Source organism: Hypanus sabinus, chromosome 14, assembly GCF_030144855.1.
Source record: "Hypanus sabinus isolate sHypSab1 chromosome 14, sHypSab1.hap1, whole genome shotgun sequence".
Classification (NCBI taxonomy): Eukaryota; Metazoa; Chordata; class Chondrichthyes; order Myliobatiformes; family Dasyatidae; genus Hypanus; species Hypanus sabinus.
Window position 1 is genome coordinate 107,176,626 of NC_082719.1, and position 20,660 is coordinate 107,197,285.

The 20,660-nt window shown below is 41.0% G+C and overlaps 1 protein-coding gene across 7 annotated transcripts in view; it reads right to left on the reverse strand.

Annotated features, from left to right (window-relative positions):
* katnal2 (katanin p60 subunit A-like 2) overlaps positions 1-20,660 on the reverse strand; it is a 138,892-nt gene that overhangs the window by 97,236 nt on the left and 20,996 nt on the right. For 5 of the 7 annotated variants that reach the window (XR_009515744.1, XR_009515742.1, XR_009515743.1 and 2 more), the window contains exons 3-4: positions 19,208-19,374; positions 11,854-11,896 (exon numbers count right to left, since the gene is read on the reverse strand). Coding sequence is in view for 4 of the 7 variants with exons in the window: in XM_059989777.1 (XP_059845760.1) it covers positions 11,854-11,896; positions 19,208-19,374 (210 nt within the window). In the remaining 3 variants the exon portion in view is untranslated. Of the gene's footprint in view, positions 1-11,853; positions 11,897-11,998; positions 12,021-13,908; positions 18,361-19,207; positions 19,375-20,660 lie in introns of those variants that run through there. The other 2 variants (XM_059989778.1, XM_059989779.1) reach the window with 2 other exon arrangements.

Consider the following 20,660-nt stretch of genomic DNA (forward strand, 5'->3'; position numbering starts at 1 on the left):
AACCGCTCTATAGATTCCTCATCTTTATTTTCTGCCTCTAGGACCTTTCTCCTCGCTAAAGGCAGATCTACCTCTGCTCCCTTACCCTCTTTCACTTTACTATTCTTCGTTTTACCACCCTCTAAACCCTCGTGGTACAGGGTCGGTAGAAACGTCTCAGCCAAGTCAAAACTGGCCAGATTTAAACTGATCTCGTTCTCAGCTGCCTTTCTCGACAGGCTGCGAGTGACCGCGCATGCGAGATAGATCTGGGACTCTAGAGGCGGGGCCACTGCACTCGCTGGTCGGCGGGTTGGCATCATGGCTGCCCAAACCTTACCACCTGCTAAATCGTTACCGAGAAGGACGTCCGCGTCAGTTCTCTTGAACTCTGATGGCACCCCTATTTCAACGGGTCCAGACACCAGCTCACAATCCATAATGACCTCGTGTAAAGGCACCATTTCTATCTTTTTACTGATTCCCTTCACCGCTACCATGCCTGTTTTTCGACCAAATTCTAGTACCTTACTGCTGATCAACGACAGCTCAGCCCCCGTGTCTCTCCAGATTCGTACGGGAATTGGTGGTTCCCCCTTCCTCAAAGACATGGTTCCGTGTGTCAGACAAGTCTCAGACCCTTCTCGTACTCTGTCTACCCGGGGCTCTCTTGTCGACTTACTAATTACCACGGCACACCCGATAGGGACTGCGGCTTTCCCTTTTCCTATCTCTTTTCTCGGAGCAAAGCATCGAGATGCAATATGCCCTCCCTTTCCACAATTAAAACAGGTCAAGCCCGGAAACCTCTGGCCGTCTTGCCTTTCCCCCTCAACCTTACCGCTAGCTCCCGGTGGGACCTTTGTCTCACTCGTCGGACTTTCTCGATCGTTCCCACGGTCTCTCTGGGAACTTTTATTCGAGGAAAACTTTGTTTTGTGGGTTAGGGCATATTCATCCGCGAACCTAGCAAATTCTGAAATGGACTTATTCGGCTTCTCATTCAAATACATCCGGATGTCCTCCGAGAACTTTTATTCCAGGAAAACTTTGTTTTGTGGGTTAGGGCATATTCATCCGCGAACCTAGCAAATTCTGAAATGGACTTATTCGGCTTCTCATTCAAATACATCCGGATGTCCTCCGAAACACAACCTTTAAATTCCTCAATCAAAAGTAACTCCCTGAGATGCCCATAGTCCTCATCCACTTTTTCCGCGGTGCACCAACGGTCCAAGAGCACACCCTTCTCATAGGCAAACTAGGTATATGTCTGATTCCACCCTTTTCGTAAATTTCTGAACTTTTGTCTATATGCTTCAGCTACTAGCTCATAACCCCGGAGAATGGCCGCCTTTACTTGGTCATATGTCTCTTTCCCTTCCCCCTCCATGGACAACACCGCATATGCCCGCTGGGCCTTCCCTCTTAACACACTTTGTAACAACGCCACCCACTGCTCTCTGGGCCACTTCTGATTCACTGCCATCTTTTCAAAAAGCAAGAAATAACTATCAACATCCATCTCCTCGAACGGAGGTACTAACCTCAACGCCCGACTGACATCAAACCGCTCCTCTCGGTCCGACCCCTGACTTCATTGCTCTTGCCTTAACTTCTCCATCTCCAAGTCATGTTTCCTCTGTCTCTCTGCCTCCTTCTCCTTCTCGGCCCTTTCCTTCTCCTTCTCAGCTGCTTCCAGCTCTTTTAGCTGAAGTTCATGTTCTCTTTCTTTCTCGGCCCTCTCTCTCTCTCTCTCTCTCGGCCCTTTCCTTCTCTATTTCCAGCTGTTTTAACTTAATTTCTCCAACTCTAACTGAGCCGCCCCACTAGCTGGTACCTTTTCGGGGATATTTTCCAATACCTCAGCTGCAAACACCTCCTTCTCGATGTAATACTGAGTTATGGCCCTTCGCACCTCCCGCTTTTTCATTGACGACCTCACCTCTGCGAGGTTTAATCCCTTCGCCAAATGTACCAAGTCTGATTGGTGACCGCCTCTAGCAGGTCGGGTTTTCTATAAATTCATCCACATTCATCTTTGCTGGTTTCCCGTCTGGCTACCCGCGTACCAGATCCAAGTTTGGACTTACAATCCCGATTCACTGGCTCTCCAATTTGGTATCAAATCACGAGACGAGATCCCCAAGTTGTTACGTACCCTGTTTCTAGGTCATTTACCAGCAAAGTTGTACATAAAGTTGTACAAGGCATTGGTAAGGCCAAATTTGGAATATTGTGTGCAGTTCTGGTCACCGAATTATAGGAAAGATATCAATAAATTAGAGAGAGTGCAGAGACGATTTACTAGGATGTTACCTGGGTTTCAGCAATTAAGTTACAGAGAAAGGTTGAACAAGTTAGGTCTCTATTCATTGCATAGAAGGTTGAGGGGGGATTTGATCGAGGTATTTAAAATTTTGAGAGGGATATATAGAGTTGACGTGAACAGGCTGTTTCCATTGAGAATAGGGGAGATTCAAACTAGAGGACATGATTTGAGAGTTAGGGGGCAGAAGTTTAAGGGAAACACGAGGGGGTATTTCTTTACTCAAAGAGTGATAGCTGTGTGGAATGAGCTTCCTGTAGAAGTAGTAGAGGCCAGTTCAGTTGTGTCATTTAAGGTAAAATTGGATAGGTATATGGACAGGAAAGGAGTGGAGGGTTATGGGCTGAGTGCGGGTAGGTGGGACTAGGTGAGATTAAGGGTTCGGCACGGACTAGGAGGGCCAAGATGGCCTGTTTCCGTGCTGTGATTGTTATATGGTTATATATGGTTAAAGACAGAGAGGTCCGTTGAAGTCTGATGGTACTATTTTTAAAAGTCTTTATTTATGAAGGGGCACAAAAATAAGATTAATACAAACATTCAGATAATATACGTTGTCACTACTCAATCTAAAAGCGCGGGTCTAATAATAACCATCAATAAGAAACAGCTCGATGGTTTGTCTAGGGGATAATATATTGTCCGATGGAAATATAAAAGTCACTCAGTTCCTGCAGGCTTCAGCCTTTGGGGACCGCTGGGTTTTCACTTGTTGGAGAGAGAGAGAGATTTTTGAGAAAAGAAACTTGCCCGGGTCTTTTGTGAAGCAAATCCGTTGAATCGGGGAAGTTGGTTCCCCGTTGTTAGTTCAAGAACATCGGTTCTGTGGTACCTGCCACCGGCTCCCAAGCAAAAGGAGAACCGAATGCACGTGGCTTCCTTCCAATGGCTTCCCGCTACTACGGGATCGTTAGCGTTTCTTCTGGTGCGTCTGAAGGGGTTGTTCCCCCAGACCCTCTTTTATACTTCCTCACGTGGTCGCAGATATCAATCAGGTTGGGATGATGCAATCTCTCTCTCAACCAGCCCACTTTGCCCGAGGACTTGCACGTAGCATAGTCCCCAATCCACAAACGTGGTCTCCAGGAGACAATGGTCAATGTCGCGTTATTTTGCATCGCTGGGGAGCGAGGCATCCGGCACATCTCTCTTTCCCATTTCCTGGATCTACTGACCCCCCCCCCCCCACCACTAGTGCTCTTGCGATTCTCATTAAGGAGGGCGCTGCGGGCATAACACTACTAACCGATACATCTTTAGACTATGAGAAGGAACCAAAGCACATGTAGGAAACATACACATTCACATACAAATTCCTTACAGATGACAAAGGGAATTGAACTCCAAACTCTGGAACACCCTGAGCTGTAATAGCATAGTGCTAACCACTTCACTGCCATGGTGCCACTGGTAAATTCTTAGAATGAAATGCTAGCTTGCATGCAGTATATGCATGTGAATTGTGCTGCTGTCGCCACAGTTCTGAGTCCCTCAATCTTCGGGTAACCAGTGGAGAAGAAATCGAAGGGGTGCAACTTCTTCCTCCCTGTGGATTTATGTCCCATCTGGTCTCTCCTTTGCTTCCTTTCTCCTCTACTTCTGCTTCTCTTCTGCCTCCACCTCTTCGTATAATTTTACTAAACTGGCTTCAGTTGTTTCTACCTGCACACTTGCTACTTCGATTGCCTCGAGTTCCTCTGCTGCCTTCTTTACTCTGATGTCTGCCCACTCATTTCCTTTCTGCTCCTTATTCTCCCCTTTCTGGTGAGCTTTGCTTTAATTACTGCCACCTCTGCTGGCAGACTCACTGTTCTGATATTAGGTGTCCGTGTTGAATACCTGCCCCTGCTGAGGTTACAAATCCTTGTTGTGCCCATGCCGTCAGATAGTCTTGCACCACCCTGAAAGCATATTGCCTGTCTGTGTATGTATATATTTATTCATCTGCCTTTACTGTAGTGCAGTGCTTCTATCAGGGCCGCCAGTTCTGCCACTTGAGTTGAGCAACTCCCTGGCAGTGCAAGACCCAATCAATGACAGCTCGAACTTGTTTAGTGTGCTTTGTGCTCCTCTGTGCCACCAGTTTTCCTTCCCTCTGCTGTTCACTCAGTGCTGCCCTCAAGTGGAAGAACAAACTTGGCTCTAGGGGACTCAGCTATATATTTTCTTTGTGACAATGTTTTTCTGCAATCGTAACAATATGCGTTATTTGTACTTTGTGCTATTGGTAGTTGTTTTGCACCTTGATCCCCAAGCTGTTTCGCTTGGCAGTATTCATGAATGGTTGAATGATGATTAAATTTAAACTTGAAAGTCTTATTTTGGAAATCTCTTTATTACTCCTGTCAGCTGCAGCTCCTTTAGCTCAATTAAAATCAATGTAAGCATTTCCAGAAACTTCCCTGCCTTACACAAAACCCACACACATTATGAACATCCAACCAGCTTTGACATACGTGGTGCAAGTCACTAAAGACACCCTCCCCACCCCCAACCCTGTAACTACCGTTAAAATAAGATACAAACAGAAACTGAACTGAAATAAAGCCGCTCTTTTTAACTTCTCCGATATGACACCACAACAACATAAGGAAATAGGAGCAGGAGTCATTTTGGAATATTTTCCTCCAATCATCTGAAAGCGGAGGAGGATGAGAGGTGACTTGGTACAGGTGTATAGCGTGATAAGAGGCATAGATTGAGTGGACAGCCAGAGACTTTTCCCAGGACAGAAATGGTTAAGATGAGAGGACATCCAGTTGAAAAGATTAGAGAAAAGTACAGGGGGATGTCAGAGGTGCGTTTTTTTATATACACATGGAGTGGAGGGTGCCTGGAACGTGCTGACAGGAGCAGTGGTAGAGGCAGATACATTATTGGCTTTTAAGAGACTCATAGATATACACATGGCTGAAAGGAAAATGGAGGTCTATGCAGGAGGGAAGGGTTAGAAGATCAGCCTGCTATCATGGGCCAAAGGGCCTGTACTCTGTTGTACTGTTCTATGTTCTACACTGCTATAGCAACCTGGAGTGTATCCTGTCCATCTTTAATAATTACTACTCATTTCTAGTAGGTGTTAGTGTGTCACTTTCCTCAGCACTGTTGTTAGGTGAAGTGTTCATGAATTCCACCTCGCTGAGTTGGAATAGCGATGTTTGCATAAATAAGTACAGTGCATTCTGGTTAATTGGGCCATCAGTTAATTGGGATAACCGCTTATTCGGGACAACTCTTAAAGAACATAAACTAATCAAGAAAATAGCCAGACTCCCTTCATTTATTTGGGACACCATGCTGCTTAATTGGGACAGGAGACCGTTACCGAATGGTTTCTAACTTGCGTCAGTCAAATATAGTTGTGTGGTCAACAGTACCATTCGAATTTGAATGCTAAAGTAAAGGGAGTTTCAATTTTTATTGACTCCTCTATTGCATTTATCCAACATGATATCTTTTCGGATCCGAATGGTAGATTTTTGTTAATTATTGGGTTACTTTTTAACAAAAAGGTTGCTATGGTTAATGTTTATGCTCCAAATGTGGATTGTCCCGATTTTTTTAAGTTCTTATTTACTTCTCTACCTAATCTAAATGAATATAAGTTAATAATGGGTGGTGACTTTAATTGTTGTTTAAATCCTTTGTTGGACAAATCTATATCTACTCAGACTTTACCTAATAAGTCGGCCACTTGTATTAACTCTTTTTTGACTGATAATGGAATTTTCGATATTTGGAGATTTCGGCATTCTAAGGACAAAGAGTTTTCATTTTTCTCACGTTTATCATTCCTACTGGAGAATTGATTTTTTTTTATTGACTCTTGTTTTATACCATCGGTAATTGGTTGTAATTATGATATTATAGCCATCTCTGATCATGCTCCATTAAAACTTTCTATTAAATTTATTGATACAGCTTCTAGTGCTAGACAATAGCGATTTGATTCTACCTTACTGCAAGATCCGGATTTTATTAAATTTATGAAGGAACTGATTGATTTCTTCTTTTCAACTAATTCCACGGATGATATTTCTTGTGGAACACTTTGGGACACTTTTAAAGCATATATACGTGGACAGATTATCTCCTACTCTGTTGGTCTGAGAAAACGCATTTAAGAAGGAAACTCTTTTATTGGTTGATAAAATTAAAGAGATTGACAAAAAATATTCGATTACTCCTAGTAAGGAGCTTTACAAACAAAGGGTTGACCTTCAAACGGAACATAGTTTATTACTTACATCTTCGATTGAAAATCAATTAATGAAAACCAGAAGTGATTTTTATATACTTAGTGATAAATCGGGTAAACTGTTAGCTAGTCAATTGAAGAATGCTTTGGTTAAACGTCAAATTACTAAGATCCGTCAGCAGAATAGGGATCTGACAGTTAACCATGGTGAGATAAACAAATCATTTCAAGTTTTTTATACCTCCCTGTATCATTCCAAATTCCCTCATGATCATAATACCATGTGTGATTTTCTAGGGAAATTGAATTTTCCAAAATTATCATCAGATGATCTTTCAATATTAGAAACTCCTATTACAGATGCAGAAATTAAAGGGGTTATTTCCTCTATGAATTCTGGGAAAGCACCAGGTCCAGATGGGTATACAGTAGAATTTTTTAAATGTTTTTCCGCTACTCTTTCTCCTTGGTTATGCAGGGTTTTTGAAGAAGCAATTAGACTGGGCAATCTGCCACAATCTTTTTATAGAGCTTCCATTTCTTTAATATTGAAGAAAGATAAAGACCCTACTGACTGTGCATCCTATAGACCAATATCTTTATTGAATGTAGATTCCAAGATCTTTTCCAAGTTACTGGCATCCAGGCTGGAGAAGGTATTACCCCAAATTAGTTCGGAAGATCAAACTGGTTTTATTAAAAATCGCTATTCTTTTTTAGGAGATTATTGAATATTGTTTATACTCCTTCACATAGCACCTCAGAATGTGTCATTTCATTAGATGCGGAGAAAGCATTTGATAAGAGTTGAATGGCCATACTTATTTAATGTGCTTGAGAAGTTTAATTTTAGCCCGACATTCATTTCCTGGATTAAACTGATATATCATACTCCAGTTGCCTCGGTGCTTACTAACAATCAAAGATCTCCCTTTTTTTGTTTATTTCGGGGTACTAGACAAGGCTGTCCTCTTAGTCCATTATTATTTGATATTGCTTTAGAACCTTTGGCAATTGCTATCAGAGAATCACAGAACATTTTTGGCATTAATCGTGGGACAGATATACATAAGCTATCATTATATGCAGATGATTTATTATTATTTATTTCTGATCCTGAGAAATCCATTCCTGCAGTTATATCACTGTTGGCTCAAGTTAGTGATTTTTCTGGGTATAAATCAAATCTTATTAAGAGTGAATTGTTTCCTTTAAATAGACAAGTTCCAATTTATGGAAATTTACCTTTTAAATTAGTTAATGACTCTTTTATTTACTTAGGGATTAAAATCACAAAAAACTATAAGGACTTATTTAAGGTTAATTTTTTACCCTTAATCGATCAGATTAAATGTTTGTTTACTAAGTGGTCACCAGTATCTTTATCTCTGATAGGTCGGATTAATGCTATTAAGATGGTTATTTTACCCAAGTTTTTATATATTTCAAGCGGTACCAATTTTTATTCTGAAATCCTTTTTTGCTAATGTTGATTCAAAAATTTCCTCATATATATGGCAGAATAAAAATCCTAGATTAGGAAAAAAATATTTACAGAAGGCAAGAAAGGAAGGTGGATTGGCATTGCCTAATTTTAGATTTTATTATTGGGCAGTTAATATCCGATATTTGATATGTTGGTTAAAGGATTGGGATTTATCTTTTAGCCCTCATTGGGTGAACCTGGAAATTAAATCTGTACAAGGATTTGCATTGGGTTCTATTTTAGGGACTTCTCTTCCCTTTGCTCTTTCTAAATTGCAGAAACGAATTGACAACCCGATAGTTAAACATACTTTACGTATATGGTTTCAATTTCGGAAATTTTTTGGGTGGACTCAGTTTGTTTCAAATATTCCTATTGTATCCAATTGCTTTTTTATCCTATTATAGACCACGCTTATTCAGCTTGGAAGACTAAAGGATTACTACGATTTTCCAATTTATTTTTGGATAATTGTTTTGTCTTTTGAACAATTATCGAATAAATATAATTTGCCTAGATTTCATTTTTTTAGATATTTACAGATTAGGAATTTCTTAAATACTGTACTTCCTACTTTTCCAAATTTTGTGTCTTCAGATATTTTGGAGAATTTGTTAGAACTAAATCCTTCTCAGAAAGGGCTAATATCAAAACTTTACAATATAATTATGAAGATACGTTCAGAGCCCTTCTATAAGATTAAAAATGATTGGGAAAGAGAACTTAACCTTACTATTCCTATTGAGAATTGGGATAAAATTCTTCAATTAGTTAATACATCATCTATATGTGCTAAACATTCACTAGTACAGTTTAAGGTTGTGCATAGGGCTCATATGTCCAAGGATAAATTGGCTCATTTTTATTCCTATTTGTGACAGATGTCATTCTGAGATAGCGTCTTTAACTCATATGTTTTGGTCGTGTCTGCTTTTGAAAAAATATTGGAAAGACATTTTTGATATTATTTCTACGGTATTGAACATTGATTTACAACCTCATCCTATTACTGCAATTTTTGGTTTACCAATGACTCACTCCATTTATCCTCTTCTGCTTGTCGAATGATTGCATTTCTTACATTAATGGCTAGAAGATCTATTTTGTTGAATTGGAAAGAAATTAATCCTCCTACCGTATTTCATTGGTTTTCTCAAACTAGGTTATGTCTAAATTTAGAAAAAATTAGAAGTGTTGTATTTGATATTTCTATTAAATTTGAAAAGATACGGAGACCATTTATTCAATATTTTCATATGATGTAATATGACCCTGTTCCAAGCCTATTTGATTTTCCAGTTTCGATTTTATATATGTTGAGAGGATCGGAGTTGACGACACTGATGATTCTGTATTTTTGTGAGATATTATGAACAGCCCTTTTTTTTCCATTTTTTCTTTTTCTCTTTTTTCCTTATTAGTTATTAGATTAGTTTTTTTGCATAATTTTTTTCTTTTTCTTTTTTCTGTTTTTTTAATATATATATATTATGATATACCTAGGTTTGCCTTGTTTATTTGTAAATTGTATCATCCATGATTTGGGAATACTCATTTATACTGTAACCATCGCTTATGTATTCTTTCATGTTCAGTTGAAATGTGTATGTTTGTAATCCCATTATCTATATCAATTTTATTTTGTTGATATTAATAATAATAAAAAGATTGAAAAAGAAATATAGTTGTGTGGCTGTCACCATGCTCTGAGCAAACAAGTTTAAAGTGGTGTCAGTTACATGTGTTTGTGCTCAAAAAGCAGCGATTTTTGTCACTTGTCAAGAAATAAGCAGCAAGAGAATTCAGAACAGTTTTGCTCACCGCAGTTTCAATCTTTCAGTCTTGGAAATGCCAGAAACAGCTGAGAGTTAAAATAAAACTTCAACAAGTTAGAAACAACGTGAAGGTATTGAATGTTACAAAGTAAAGAAAGGTTTAGAGGACGCAACCATCGATATCATTGCATGAAGACAGTCCATTATCTGCATTAGGTGTCTGCACTGATTTTGCTCATTACAGTCACTCAAAAGAACAAGGCAGCGTTCACTGGATGAATTCCTCCATCAATAAATATTAGGAACTAATACAGCTTTATAGTACTATAGTAGTATTGATAGTATTATAAGTTGTTCTATATTTCATTTCAATACATAATTTGTTACTCAGTTTGTCTTCTTCATACTTTCTTTCTAAATAGAAACACAGAAACAGTGAAAACATACAGCACAATACAGCCCCTTCGGTCCACAAAGTTGTGCCGAACATGTCCCTACCTTAGAACTACCTAGGCTTTACCCATAGCCCTCTATTTTCCTAAGTTCCATGTAGCCATCCCGGAGTCTCTTAGAAGACCCTATCGTTTCTGCCTCCACCACCGCCGCCGGCAGCCCATTCCACACACTCACCACTCTCTGTGAAAGAAGTTACCCCTTACAACTCCTCTGTACCTTCTTCCAAGCATCTTAAAACTATGCCCCTCATGCTAGTCATTTCAGCCCTGGGAAAAGCCTCTATCTACACGATCAATGCCTCTTATTATCTTGTACACCTCTATCAAGTCACCTCTCATCATCCATCGCTCCAAGGAGAAATGGCCGAGTTCACTCAACCTACTCTCATAAGGCATGCTCTCCAATCCAGGCAACGTCCTTGTAAGTCTCCTCTGCACCCTTTCTATGGCTTCCAAGTCCTTCCTATAGCAAGGCAACAACAATTGAGCACAGTAGTCCAATTGGGTTCTGACCAGGGTCCTATATAGCTGCAACATTACCTCTCAGCTCTTAAACTCAATCCCACAATTGATGAAGGCCAATGCACTGTATGCCTTCTTAACCACCATAGCAGCTTTGAGTGTCCCATGGACTCGAACCTCAAGATCCCTCTGATCCTCCACACTGCCAAGAGTCCTACCACTAATGCTATATTCTGCCATCATATTTGACCTACCAAAATGAACCACCTCATACTTATCTGGGTTGAACTCCATCTGCCACTTCTCAGCCCAGTTTTGCATCCTATCGATGTCCAGCTATAATCTCTGCAGCCCTCCACACTATCCACAACATCCCCAACCTCTGTTTCATCAGTACATTTACTAACCCATCCAACCACTTCCTCATCCAGATCATTTATAAAAATCACAAACAGAAGGGGTCCCAGAACTGCTCCTTGAGGCACACCACTGGTGACTGACCTCCATGCAGAATATGACCCGACTACAAACACTCTTTGCCTTCTGTGAGCAAGTCAATTCTGAATCCACAAAGCAATGTTCCCCCGGATCCCATGCCTCCTTACTTTCTCAATAAGCCTTGCATGGGTACCTTATCAAATGCCCTGCGGAAATCCATATACACTGTACCTACTGCTCTACCTTCATCAATATGTTCAGTCACATCCTCAAAGAATTTGATCAGGCTCGTAAGGCACGACCTGCCTTTGACAAAACCATGCTGACGATTCCTAATCATATTATGCCTCTCCAAATGTTCATAAATCCTGACTCTCAAGATCTTCTCCATCAACTTCCAAGCAAAATTTCCATGAAATTTTGGCTAATTGGGGCAATTGCTTAATTGGGCTAAAATTTACTAGTCCTGATGTGTCCCAATTAACTGGAATCCACTGTACACATCAAAATGCCATATCACATAATGGGAACATGCCTGTTTGTGATCATTCCACATGCCCGTTATTCTTGCCTCTCCAGTGGTAGAGGTGGCAGTTTTGGGAGGTCCTGTAGAAATATCCATTCTACTGCACACAAAAGAGCTACGTGGTAACAATTTTTCAAAAAGGCAGACTTTGTCATGACATTCCACACAAAGCTTCTTGATGCTATCTTCTGTTTTTTTAAATTACCTTTTTAGTTTTCCTCCACTTCGCGGCTGTAATTTTGCACTTCCTATAAAAGCAAATAAATGAAGTAAGCCGATACCATAAATTATTCTATTAGTCTATTTTCACCTTAGCTTTGTATGTTTCATGCAAACAGTGACTCTGTTACCTCGCATATAAAAATGACAGAAATGTCTTTCCTCTTCTGGCTAGCTTTATGCCGAAGTTACAGTGGCCCAGGTCAATGCTTCCAAAGCCACTTTATAGAACACAGAAACTGGAAAGTTACCATGTCTGAGCAACACACACACACACATACACACACTATGCTGGAGAAACTCAGTAGGGGTCAGGCAGCATCTATGGAAATAAATAAACTGTCGATGTTTAAGAAAGGTTCCATATTAAATTAAACAAATTCCATCTGTCTGCACATGCTCTGTATTTCTTTATTCCATGCTATCCCTGTCTCTGTGTAAGAGTCTCCTAAATCGCTTCGACCTTTCCCCTAGCAGCACAATCCAAGTTAACAACCACTCTCCATGAAAATAAAATTTGCCTTGCAAAACTCTTTCAAACTATTCCCCTCTCACATTAAACCTACATCTACAATTATTTGACATTTCCACCCCGAGTATTGGTACTTCCATAAGACATAGCAGCAAAGTTGAGCCATTCAGCCCATCCAGTCTGGTCTGCCATTCCATCATGGCTGATTTATTATCTATCTCAACCCCATTCTCCATAACCTTTGACATCCTGACCTATTCAAGCCATTGAATTCAAGTCAGGAAGTTATGTTGCAGCTTTATAAACCTCTAGTTAAGCTACATCCTAAGAACTGCATACTGTTCTGGATACCCCTTTATTGGAAGGTTATCAAGGATGCCGGAGTTTACTAGGATGTTGCCGGGATCAGAAGGAAAGTGATATAATGAGGTTGGACAAACTTGAGGTGTTTTCTCTCAAGTGGTGACGGCTGAGGGCAGATCTAATAGAGGTTTATAAGATTACGAGAGGCATTGATAGAGTAGACAGACAATATCTTTTTCCCTGGGTTGAAATGTCTAATATCATTTAAGGTGAGAGGGGATACCTTCAAATGAGATATGAGGGGCAAGTTGTTTTTTTTCCAAACAGAAAGTGGAAGGCACCTGGAATACCCAGGGGTGCTGGTAGAGGCAGATACGGCAGACTCTTTTAAGACACATTTAGATAGGCACATGAACATGAGGAAAATGTTGAGATGGGAACACTGTGTAGGCAGAAGGAATTAGTTTAGTTTAATTGCTAATTTATTTAGTTTGGCACAGTTAGGCCAATGGGCCTGTTCGAAGGGTTATAGAGTCATACAACAATACAGTACAGACCAGGCCCTTTATCCCATCTAATCCCTGCTGACCATTACCTGCCCAGTACCTGCACCCGAAACATAGCCCTCCACACCCCTTCCATCCATATGCAAACTTTTCTTAAATGTTGAAATTGAACCCACTTCCACTAGCAATTCATCCACACTTCCCACCCTCTGAGTGAAGTCCCCCCTCATGTTTCCCTTGAACATTTTACTTTTCGCCCTTAGCCTATGACCTCTAGTTTTAGTTTCAGCCAATCTCAGTGGAAAAAGCCTGCTTGCATTTAACCTATCTATACCCCTCATAATTTTGCATACCTCTATCAAATCTCCTTTCAATCTTCTACTGTACATTCTAGGGAATAAAATCCTAAGCCTTTCAATCTTTCCTTACAATTAAGGTTCTCAAGTCCCAGCAACATTTTTGTAAATTTTCTCTGCACTTTTTCAACCTTGTTTGCATCTTTCCTGTAGGTAGGTGACCAAAACTGCTCACAATACTCTAAATTAAGCCTCACCAACATCTTATACAACTTCAACATAACTCCTGTACACAGTACATTGATTTATGAAGGCCAAGGTATCTACCTGTTATGTCGCCTTCAATGAATTACAGATCTGTATTCCCAAGTCCCTTTGTTCTACCACACTCCTTAGTGCCCTCCCACTCACTGTGTAAGACCTACTCTGGTTTGTCCTCCCAAAGCGCCACACCTCATACATACCTGCATTAAATTCCATTGACATTTTTCAAGCCCATTTCACCAGCAGGTTCAGACCCCGCAGCAAGCTCTGATAGTCTTCCTCACTGTCCACTACACCCCCAATCTTTGTGTCATCTGCAAGTTTGCTGATCCAGTTAACCACATTATCATCCAGATCATTGATATAGATGACAAACAACAAAGGATCCAGTGCTGATCTCTGTGGCTCACCACTAGTCACAGGCCTCCAGTCAGAGAGGCAAACATCTACTACCACTCACTGGCTTCTCACACAAAGCCGGTCTAATCCAATCTACCACTTCATTTTGAATGCAAAGCAACTGAATCTTCTTGACCAACCTCTCAAGCGGGACCTTGTCAGATGCCTAACTAAAGTCCATGCAAACAATATCCACTATGTTTTGTACCTTGGCCCCGGAGGAATGCTGTTTCATTTGGCTGTATTCATGGGCATTCATGTATGGTTGAATGACAATTGCACTTGAACGATCGAAGTTTCCTGATACATAGAACATAAAAATCTACAGCACTTTAAGGCCCTTTGGCCCACAATGTTGTGCCGGCCATGTAACCTACTCTAGAAACTGCCTAGAATTTCCCTACTGCATATCCCTCTACATTTCTAGGCTCCATGTACCTATCTAAGAGTCTCTTAAAAGATCCTATTGTATCCGCCTCCACCGCCGTCACCGGCAGTGCATTCCACGCACTCACCACTCTCTGTGTAAAAAACTCACCTCTGACATCCCCTCTGTATCTACTTCCAAGCACCTTAAAACTGTGCCCTCTCATGTTGGCCATTTCAGCCCTGGGGAAAAAGCCTCTGGCTATCTAAACGATCAATGCCTCTCATCATTTCATATACCTTTCTTGAAAAAACTCTCTTAAGATTGGTTGGACATGACTTACTTACCACATACTAGGCCATGTTGATTATTTCTAGTTAGTCTCTGTCTGTGCAAATATTTATATATCTGGTCCCTTAGAATACCTTCCAATGACTTTCCCATTACTGATATTAGGCTCACCAGAATATCCTAGCATATTGTTACAGCATTTCCTAAACAGCAGAACAACATTAGCTATACTCCAATCCTCTGGCGCCTTATTTGACGCCAAGGATGATTTAAATATCTCTGCTCAGGCCCCTGCAATTTCTACACTAGCCTCCCACAGGGTGTGAGGGAACACACTGTCAGGCCCTTGGGATTTATCCACCCTAATTTGTCTCCAGACAGCGAACACCTCCTCCTCTGTATTCTGTATAGGGTCCATGACCACACTGCTGCTTTGCCTCACATCTGTAGACTCTGTATCTATCCCCAGAGTAGACACAGATGCAAAAAATCCATTTAAGATCTTCCTCATCTCTTTTGGCTCCATGCATAGACAACCACTCTGACCTTCCAAAGGTCCAGTTTTGTCCCTTGCAATACTTTTACTTTCAATATATCCATTAAGGACCTTAGGATTCTCCTTCATCTTGTCTGCTAGAGCAAGCTCATGCATTCCTTCAGCCCTCCTGATTTCTTTCTTAAGTGTCCACTTGCATTTCTTATTCTTTCAAGCACCTCATTTGTTCCTACCTGCCTACACCTCCTTTCTTAACCAGGGCCACAATAGCTCTTAAAATCAACATTTCCTAAACCTGTTATCCTTGCCATTTATTCTGATAAGAATGTGCAAACTCAGTACTCTCAAAATTTCACTTTTGAAGGGGTCCCACATACCAAACACGCCATTGTCAGAAAACAGCCTGCCCCAGTCCACACTTGCCAGATCCTTTTAGATATCATCAAAATTGGCCTTTCTTCAATTTAGAATCTCAACCTAAGGTCCAGACCTATCCTTTTCCATAATTACCTTGAAACTAATGGCATTATGATCATTAGATGCAAAGTGTTCCCCTATATAAACTTCTCTCACCTGACCGGTCTCATTCTCTAATAGGAAATTTAGCATCATACTCTCTCTATATACCGATTAAGGAAACTTTCCTGAGCACAGTTGACAATCTCTATACCATCTAGCCCTTTTACAGTATGGGAGCTTCAATCAATATGTGGCAAGTTAAAAATCACCTATTATCTCAACTTTATGCTTTCTATGCTATACTGTTCTGTATTGAAGGAAGATGCAAAGAATTATCAGTTACTTTTTCCAATAAGATCACTAGTTTGCTTCAAAATTCATCTTACTGGAAACAGAGATATCTGTAATATGAAACTGTTCATATCTCCTTTTACCCCCTTTCACCTTAAATGCATGCCCTCTGGTATTAGACATACCAACTCTGGGAAAAAGATACTGTCTGTTTACCCTATCTATGCCTCTCATGTTATAAACTTCTATCAGATCTCCCCTCTCCCTCCGCTCTCTGGAGAAAACAACCCAAGTTTATCCAACCTCTCATTATAACACATGCCTTCTAATCCAGGCAGCTTCCTGGTAAACCTCCTCTGCACTGTCTCCAAAGCCTCAACATTCCTTCTATAATGGGCCAACTAGAGTTTCATAAACTCTAAAGGTTTAGGAATCCTATTTGCTGACATCTGCATGAATCGTGGAAAAAAGGCACAAACAAAGGTAAAAACAAGAAATTTGGCAGATGTGGAAATCCAGAGCAACACACACAAAATACTGGAAAAACTCAGGTCAGGCAGCACCCATGGAAATTTAAAAAGTAGCCAATATTTTGGGCTGAAAATGCCAGAATATAAAAGTATGGCAAGGGGAAGGAGGACAAGGTAGATGGTGATAGGTGAAGCCAAGTGGTTGGGAACGGTAACATTTTTCTTTTTTTCTTTTCCCCTCCACCTTCCTCCTCCTTCTGTTTCCTTACTCTGGCCTCTCATGTCTTCTGCTCACCTATCTATCACATCCTCCTGGCCCCCCTCCTCTTTCTCTTTCTCCCATGGTCCATTGTCCTCTATTAGATTTTTCTTTTTAGAGCCCTTTACCTTTTCTACCTATCACCTCCCAGCTTCTTAGTTCATCCCCTTTCCCTCAGCCACTCACCTCGTCTCACCTATCACTTACCAGTTTGTACTCTGTACCCCACTACTGCCACAATGAGTCCACTCTCAGGTTCAGGAGCAACACCTCATATTCTGTCTGGATAGCTTCCAATCTGATAGTATGAACATTGATTTCTCCAAATTCCAGTCATTTCTCACATCTCCCTCTTCTCTCTTTCTATTCCCCATTTCGGCTCCCTCTCTCCCTTCTCTTCTCCTCACCTGCCCATCACCTCCCTCTGGTAACCCTCCTGCTTCCCTTTCTCCCATGGTCCACTTTCCTCCCCTGTCAGATTCCTTCCTCTTCAGCCCGTTACCTCTTCCACCTATCACCTCCCAGCTTTTGCTGGAGTGTGGGATGGTGAAGGTTGATGCTTTTGCTACTGCTTGTGCGTGGGAGGGGATAGAAGGGGCTTTGGGGTTCTAACCTTTTCTGTCATTCATACTTAGGGTTTTTTCCTTCTGTTTCATGGATGTCAGCGAAGAAAAAGAATTTCAGGTTGTACACTGTATACATTCTCTGATATTAAATTGAACCACTAAACATATACATCACTAGATACAACCCTGAAATTCATTTTCTTGCATGCATACTCAATAAATCCAATAACCATAACCCCATCAATGAAAGACAGCATACTCAGGAAGGACAATTAGTGTGCAAACAACAACAAACTGTACGAATAAAAAAGAAAGGAAAAAAAATAATAATCATAATAATAATTAATAAATAAGCAATAAATGTTGAGAACATGAGATGAAGAATCCTTGAAATGAGTCCATACTTTGTGGGAACAGTTTGGTGATGGAGCAAGTGAAGTTGATTCAAGAGCCTGATGGTTGGAAGGTCATTACTGTTCCTGAACCTGGTAATGTGAGTCCTGAGGCTCCTGCACCTTCTTCCTAATAGACAGTAGGTGCAGGAGTAAACCATTTGGCCCTTCTAGCCAGCACCGCCATCCACTGAGATCATGGCTGATCATACACAATCAGTACCCCGTTCCTGCCCTCTCCCCATATCCCTTGACCCCGCTATCTATAAGAGCTCTATCTAACTTTCTCTTGAATGCATCCAGAGACTTGGCCTCCACTGCCTTCTGGGGCAGAGCATTCCACATATCCACCACTCTCTAGTTGAAAAAGTTTTTCCGCATCTCTGTTCTAAATGGCCTACCCCTTATTCTTAAACTGTGGCCTCTAGTTCTGGACTCACCCATCAGCGGGAACATGCTTCCTGCCTCCAGTGTGTCCAATCCCTTAATAATCTTATATGTTTCAATCAGATCCCCTCTCATCCTTCTAAATTCCAGTGTATACAAGCCCAGTCACTCCAATCTTTCAACATATGACAGTCCCGCCATTCTGGGAATTAACCATGTGAACCTGTGCTTTACTCCCTCAATAGCAAGAATGTTCTTCCTCAAAGTTGGAGACCAAAACTGCACACAATACTCCAGGTGGGGTCTCACCAGGGCCCTGTACAGCTGCAGAAAGACCTCTTTACGCCTATACTCAATTCCTCTTGTTATAAAGGCCAGCATGCCATTAGCTTTCTTCACTGCATGCTTGCTTTCATTGACTGATGTACAAGAACACCTAGATCTCGTTGTACTTCCTCTTTTCCTAACTTGACTCCATTTAGATAGTAATCTGCCTTCCTGTTCTTGCCACCAAAGTGGATAACCTCACATTTATCCACATTAAACTGCATCTGCCATACATTTGCCCACTCACCCAACCTGTCCAAGTCACCCTGCATTCTTATAACATCCTCCTGACATTTCACACTGCCACCCAGCTTTGTGTCATCAGCAAATTTGCTAATGTTACTTTTAATCCCTTCATCTAAATCATTAATGTGTATTGTAAACAGCTGTGGTCCAGCACCAAACCTTGCGGTACCCCACTGGTCACAGCCTGCCATTCCAAAAGGGACCCATTAATCACTACTCTTTGTTTCCTGTCAGCCAGCCAATTTTCAATCCATGTCAGTACTCTGCCCCCAATACCATGTGCCCTAATTTTGCCCACTAATCTCCTACGTGACAGCAACGAAACGAGAGCATGACCTGGGTGGTGGGGGTCCTTGAAGATTGCCGCTGCTTTCCTGCAACAACGATCTGAATAGGTATGGTCAATGGTTTAGTGGGCTCTACCGGTGATGGACTGCTGAGTTTGTAAAACAGCAAACTTCCTGAATTTTCCCTTCTCACAGCAAAATACAGAATATTGACTATTGCAATAAGCTGTTAATATTTTGGCAAAATCCATGCTTTACTTACCATCATCAGGTAACTTTTTTGTTAACTTTGGATACCGCTGAAACTTGACATAATAGTAACTTTCATACTCCATTAAAATCGTTTGCAGATCAATATTATCACAAACTTCAAATTGTCGCAGACCAAGACTGGTTTCTTGTTCCAGAGAATTTGCTGTATCTATGTAACTATTAATTTAGAGAGAGGAAATTTTTCATTTTGTCTTAACTGTACAATTCAAACATAGATAAAACATAGCAAAAACACTACTCAACTCCCAAACTGGATCCCAGATAAGCCAGAGGACCCACCAACAGACAACCCCTTAGGAGAACATCATACTTGACTCAAGTGATCACACTGCTCCCAATGAAATGTTGAAATTGAAACCGTATCCACCGTTTCCGCTAGCAATTCATTTCACACCCACATTGCCCTATGATAGAAGGTGGTCCCCTCTCAGGTTACCCTTAAATCATCACAGTTAGGCCATTCGGCCAATCGAGTCTGCTCCGCCATTTCATAATGATTGATCCAATTTCCCTCTGAAACCCATTCTCTTGCCTTCTACCTGTGATCTTTCATGCCTTGACTAATCAAGTACCTACCAATCTTTGCCTTAAATACACCTAATCTCCAGAGCCATCTATGCAATATTCCACAGATTTACTACCCGCCATCTAAAGAAATTCCTCCTCATCTGTTCTAAATGGATGCCCCTCTATTCTGAAGCTCTGCCTTCTGGACCTAGACTCCCCCACTGCAAGAAACATCCTCTCCACATCCACTCTATTGAGGCCTTTCAACATTTGATAGATTTCAATAAGATCCCCCCTCATTCTTCTAAACTTCAATGAGTACAGGCCCAGGGCCATCAAAAGCTCTTCATATGTTAACCCTTTCTTTGCTGGAATCATTCTGGTGAACCTCCTCTGGACCCTCTCCAATGCCAGCACATAATTTCTTAGATACGAGGCCCAAACCTGCTCACAATATTCCAAATGCAGTCTGACCAATGCCTTATAAAGCCTTGGCATCACATCCTTGTTTTTATATTCTAGTTTGCTTGAAATGAATGCTAACATTGTATTTACTGTCCTTACCACCAACTCAACCTGCAAGTTAACCTATATGGAATCCTGCATGAGGACTCCCTAGTCCCTTTGCACCACTGATTTTTTAAATTTTCTCCTGTTTGGAAAATAGTCTATGCCTTTATTCCTTCCATCATACAGTCTCTTTCACAGAATCTGCCACTTCTTTGCCCATTCTCCCAATCTGTCCAAGTCCCACTGCAGACACTCTGCTTCCTCAACACTAACTGCCCCTCCACTGACCTTGGCCACAAAGCTGTCAATTCCATAATCCAAATCATTGACGTAAAATGGGACAAGAAGGGGCCCCAACAGTGACCCCTGTGGAAAACCACTAGTCACGGAGCCAATCAGAAAAAGCCCCCTTTATCCCCACTCTT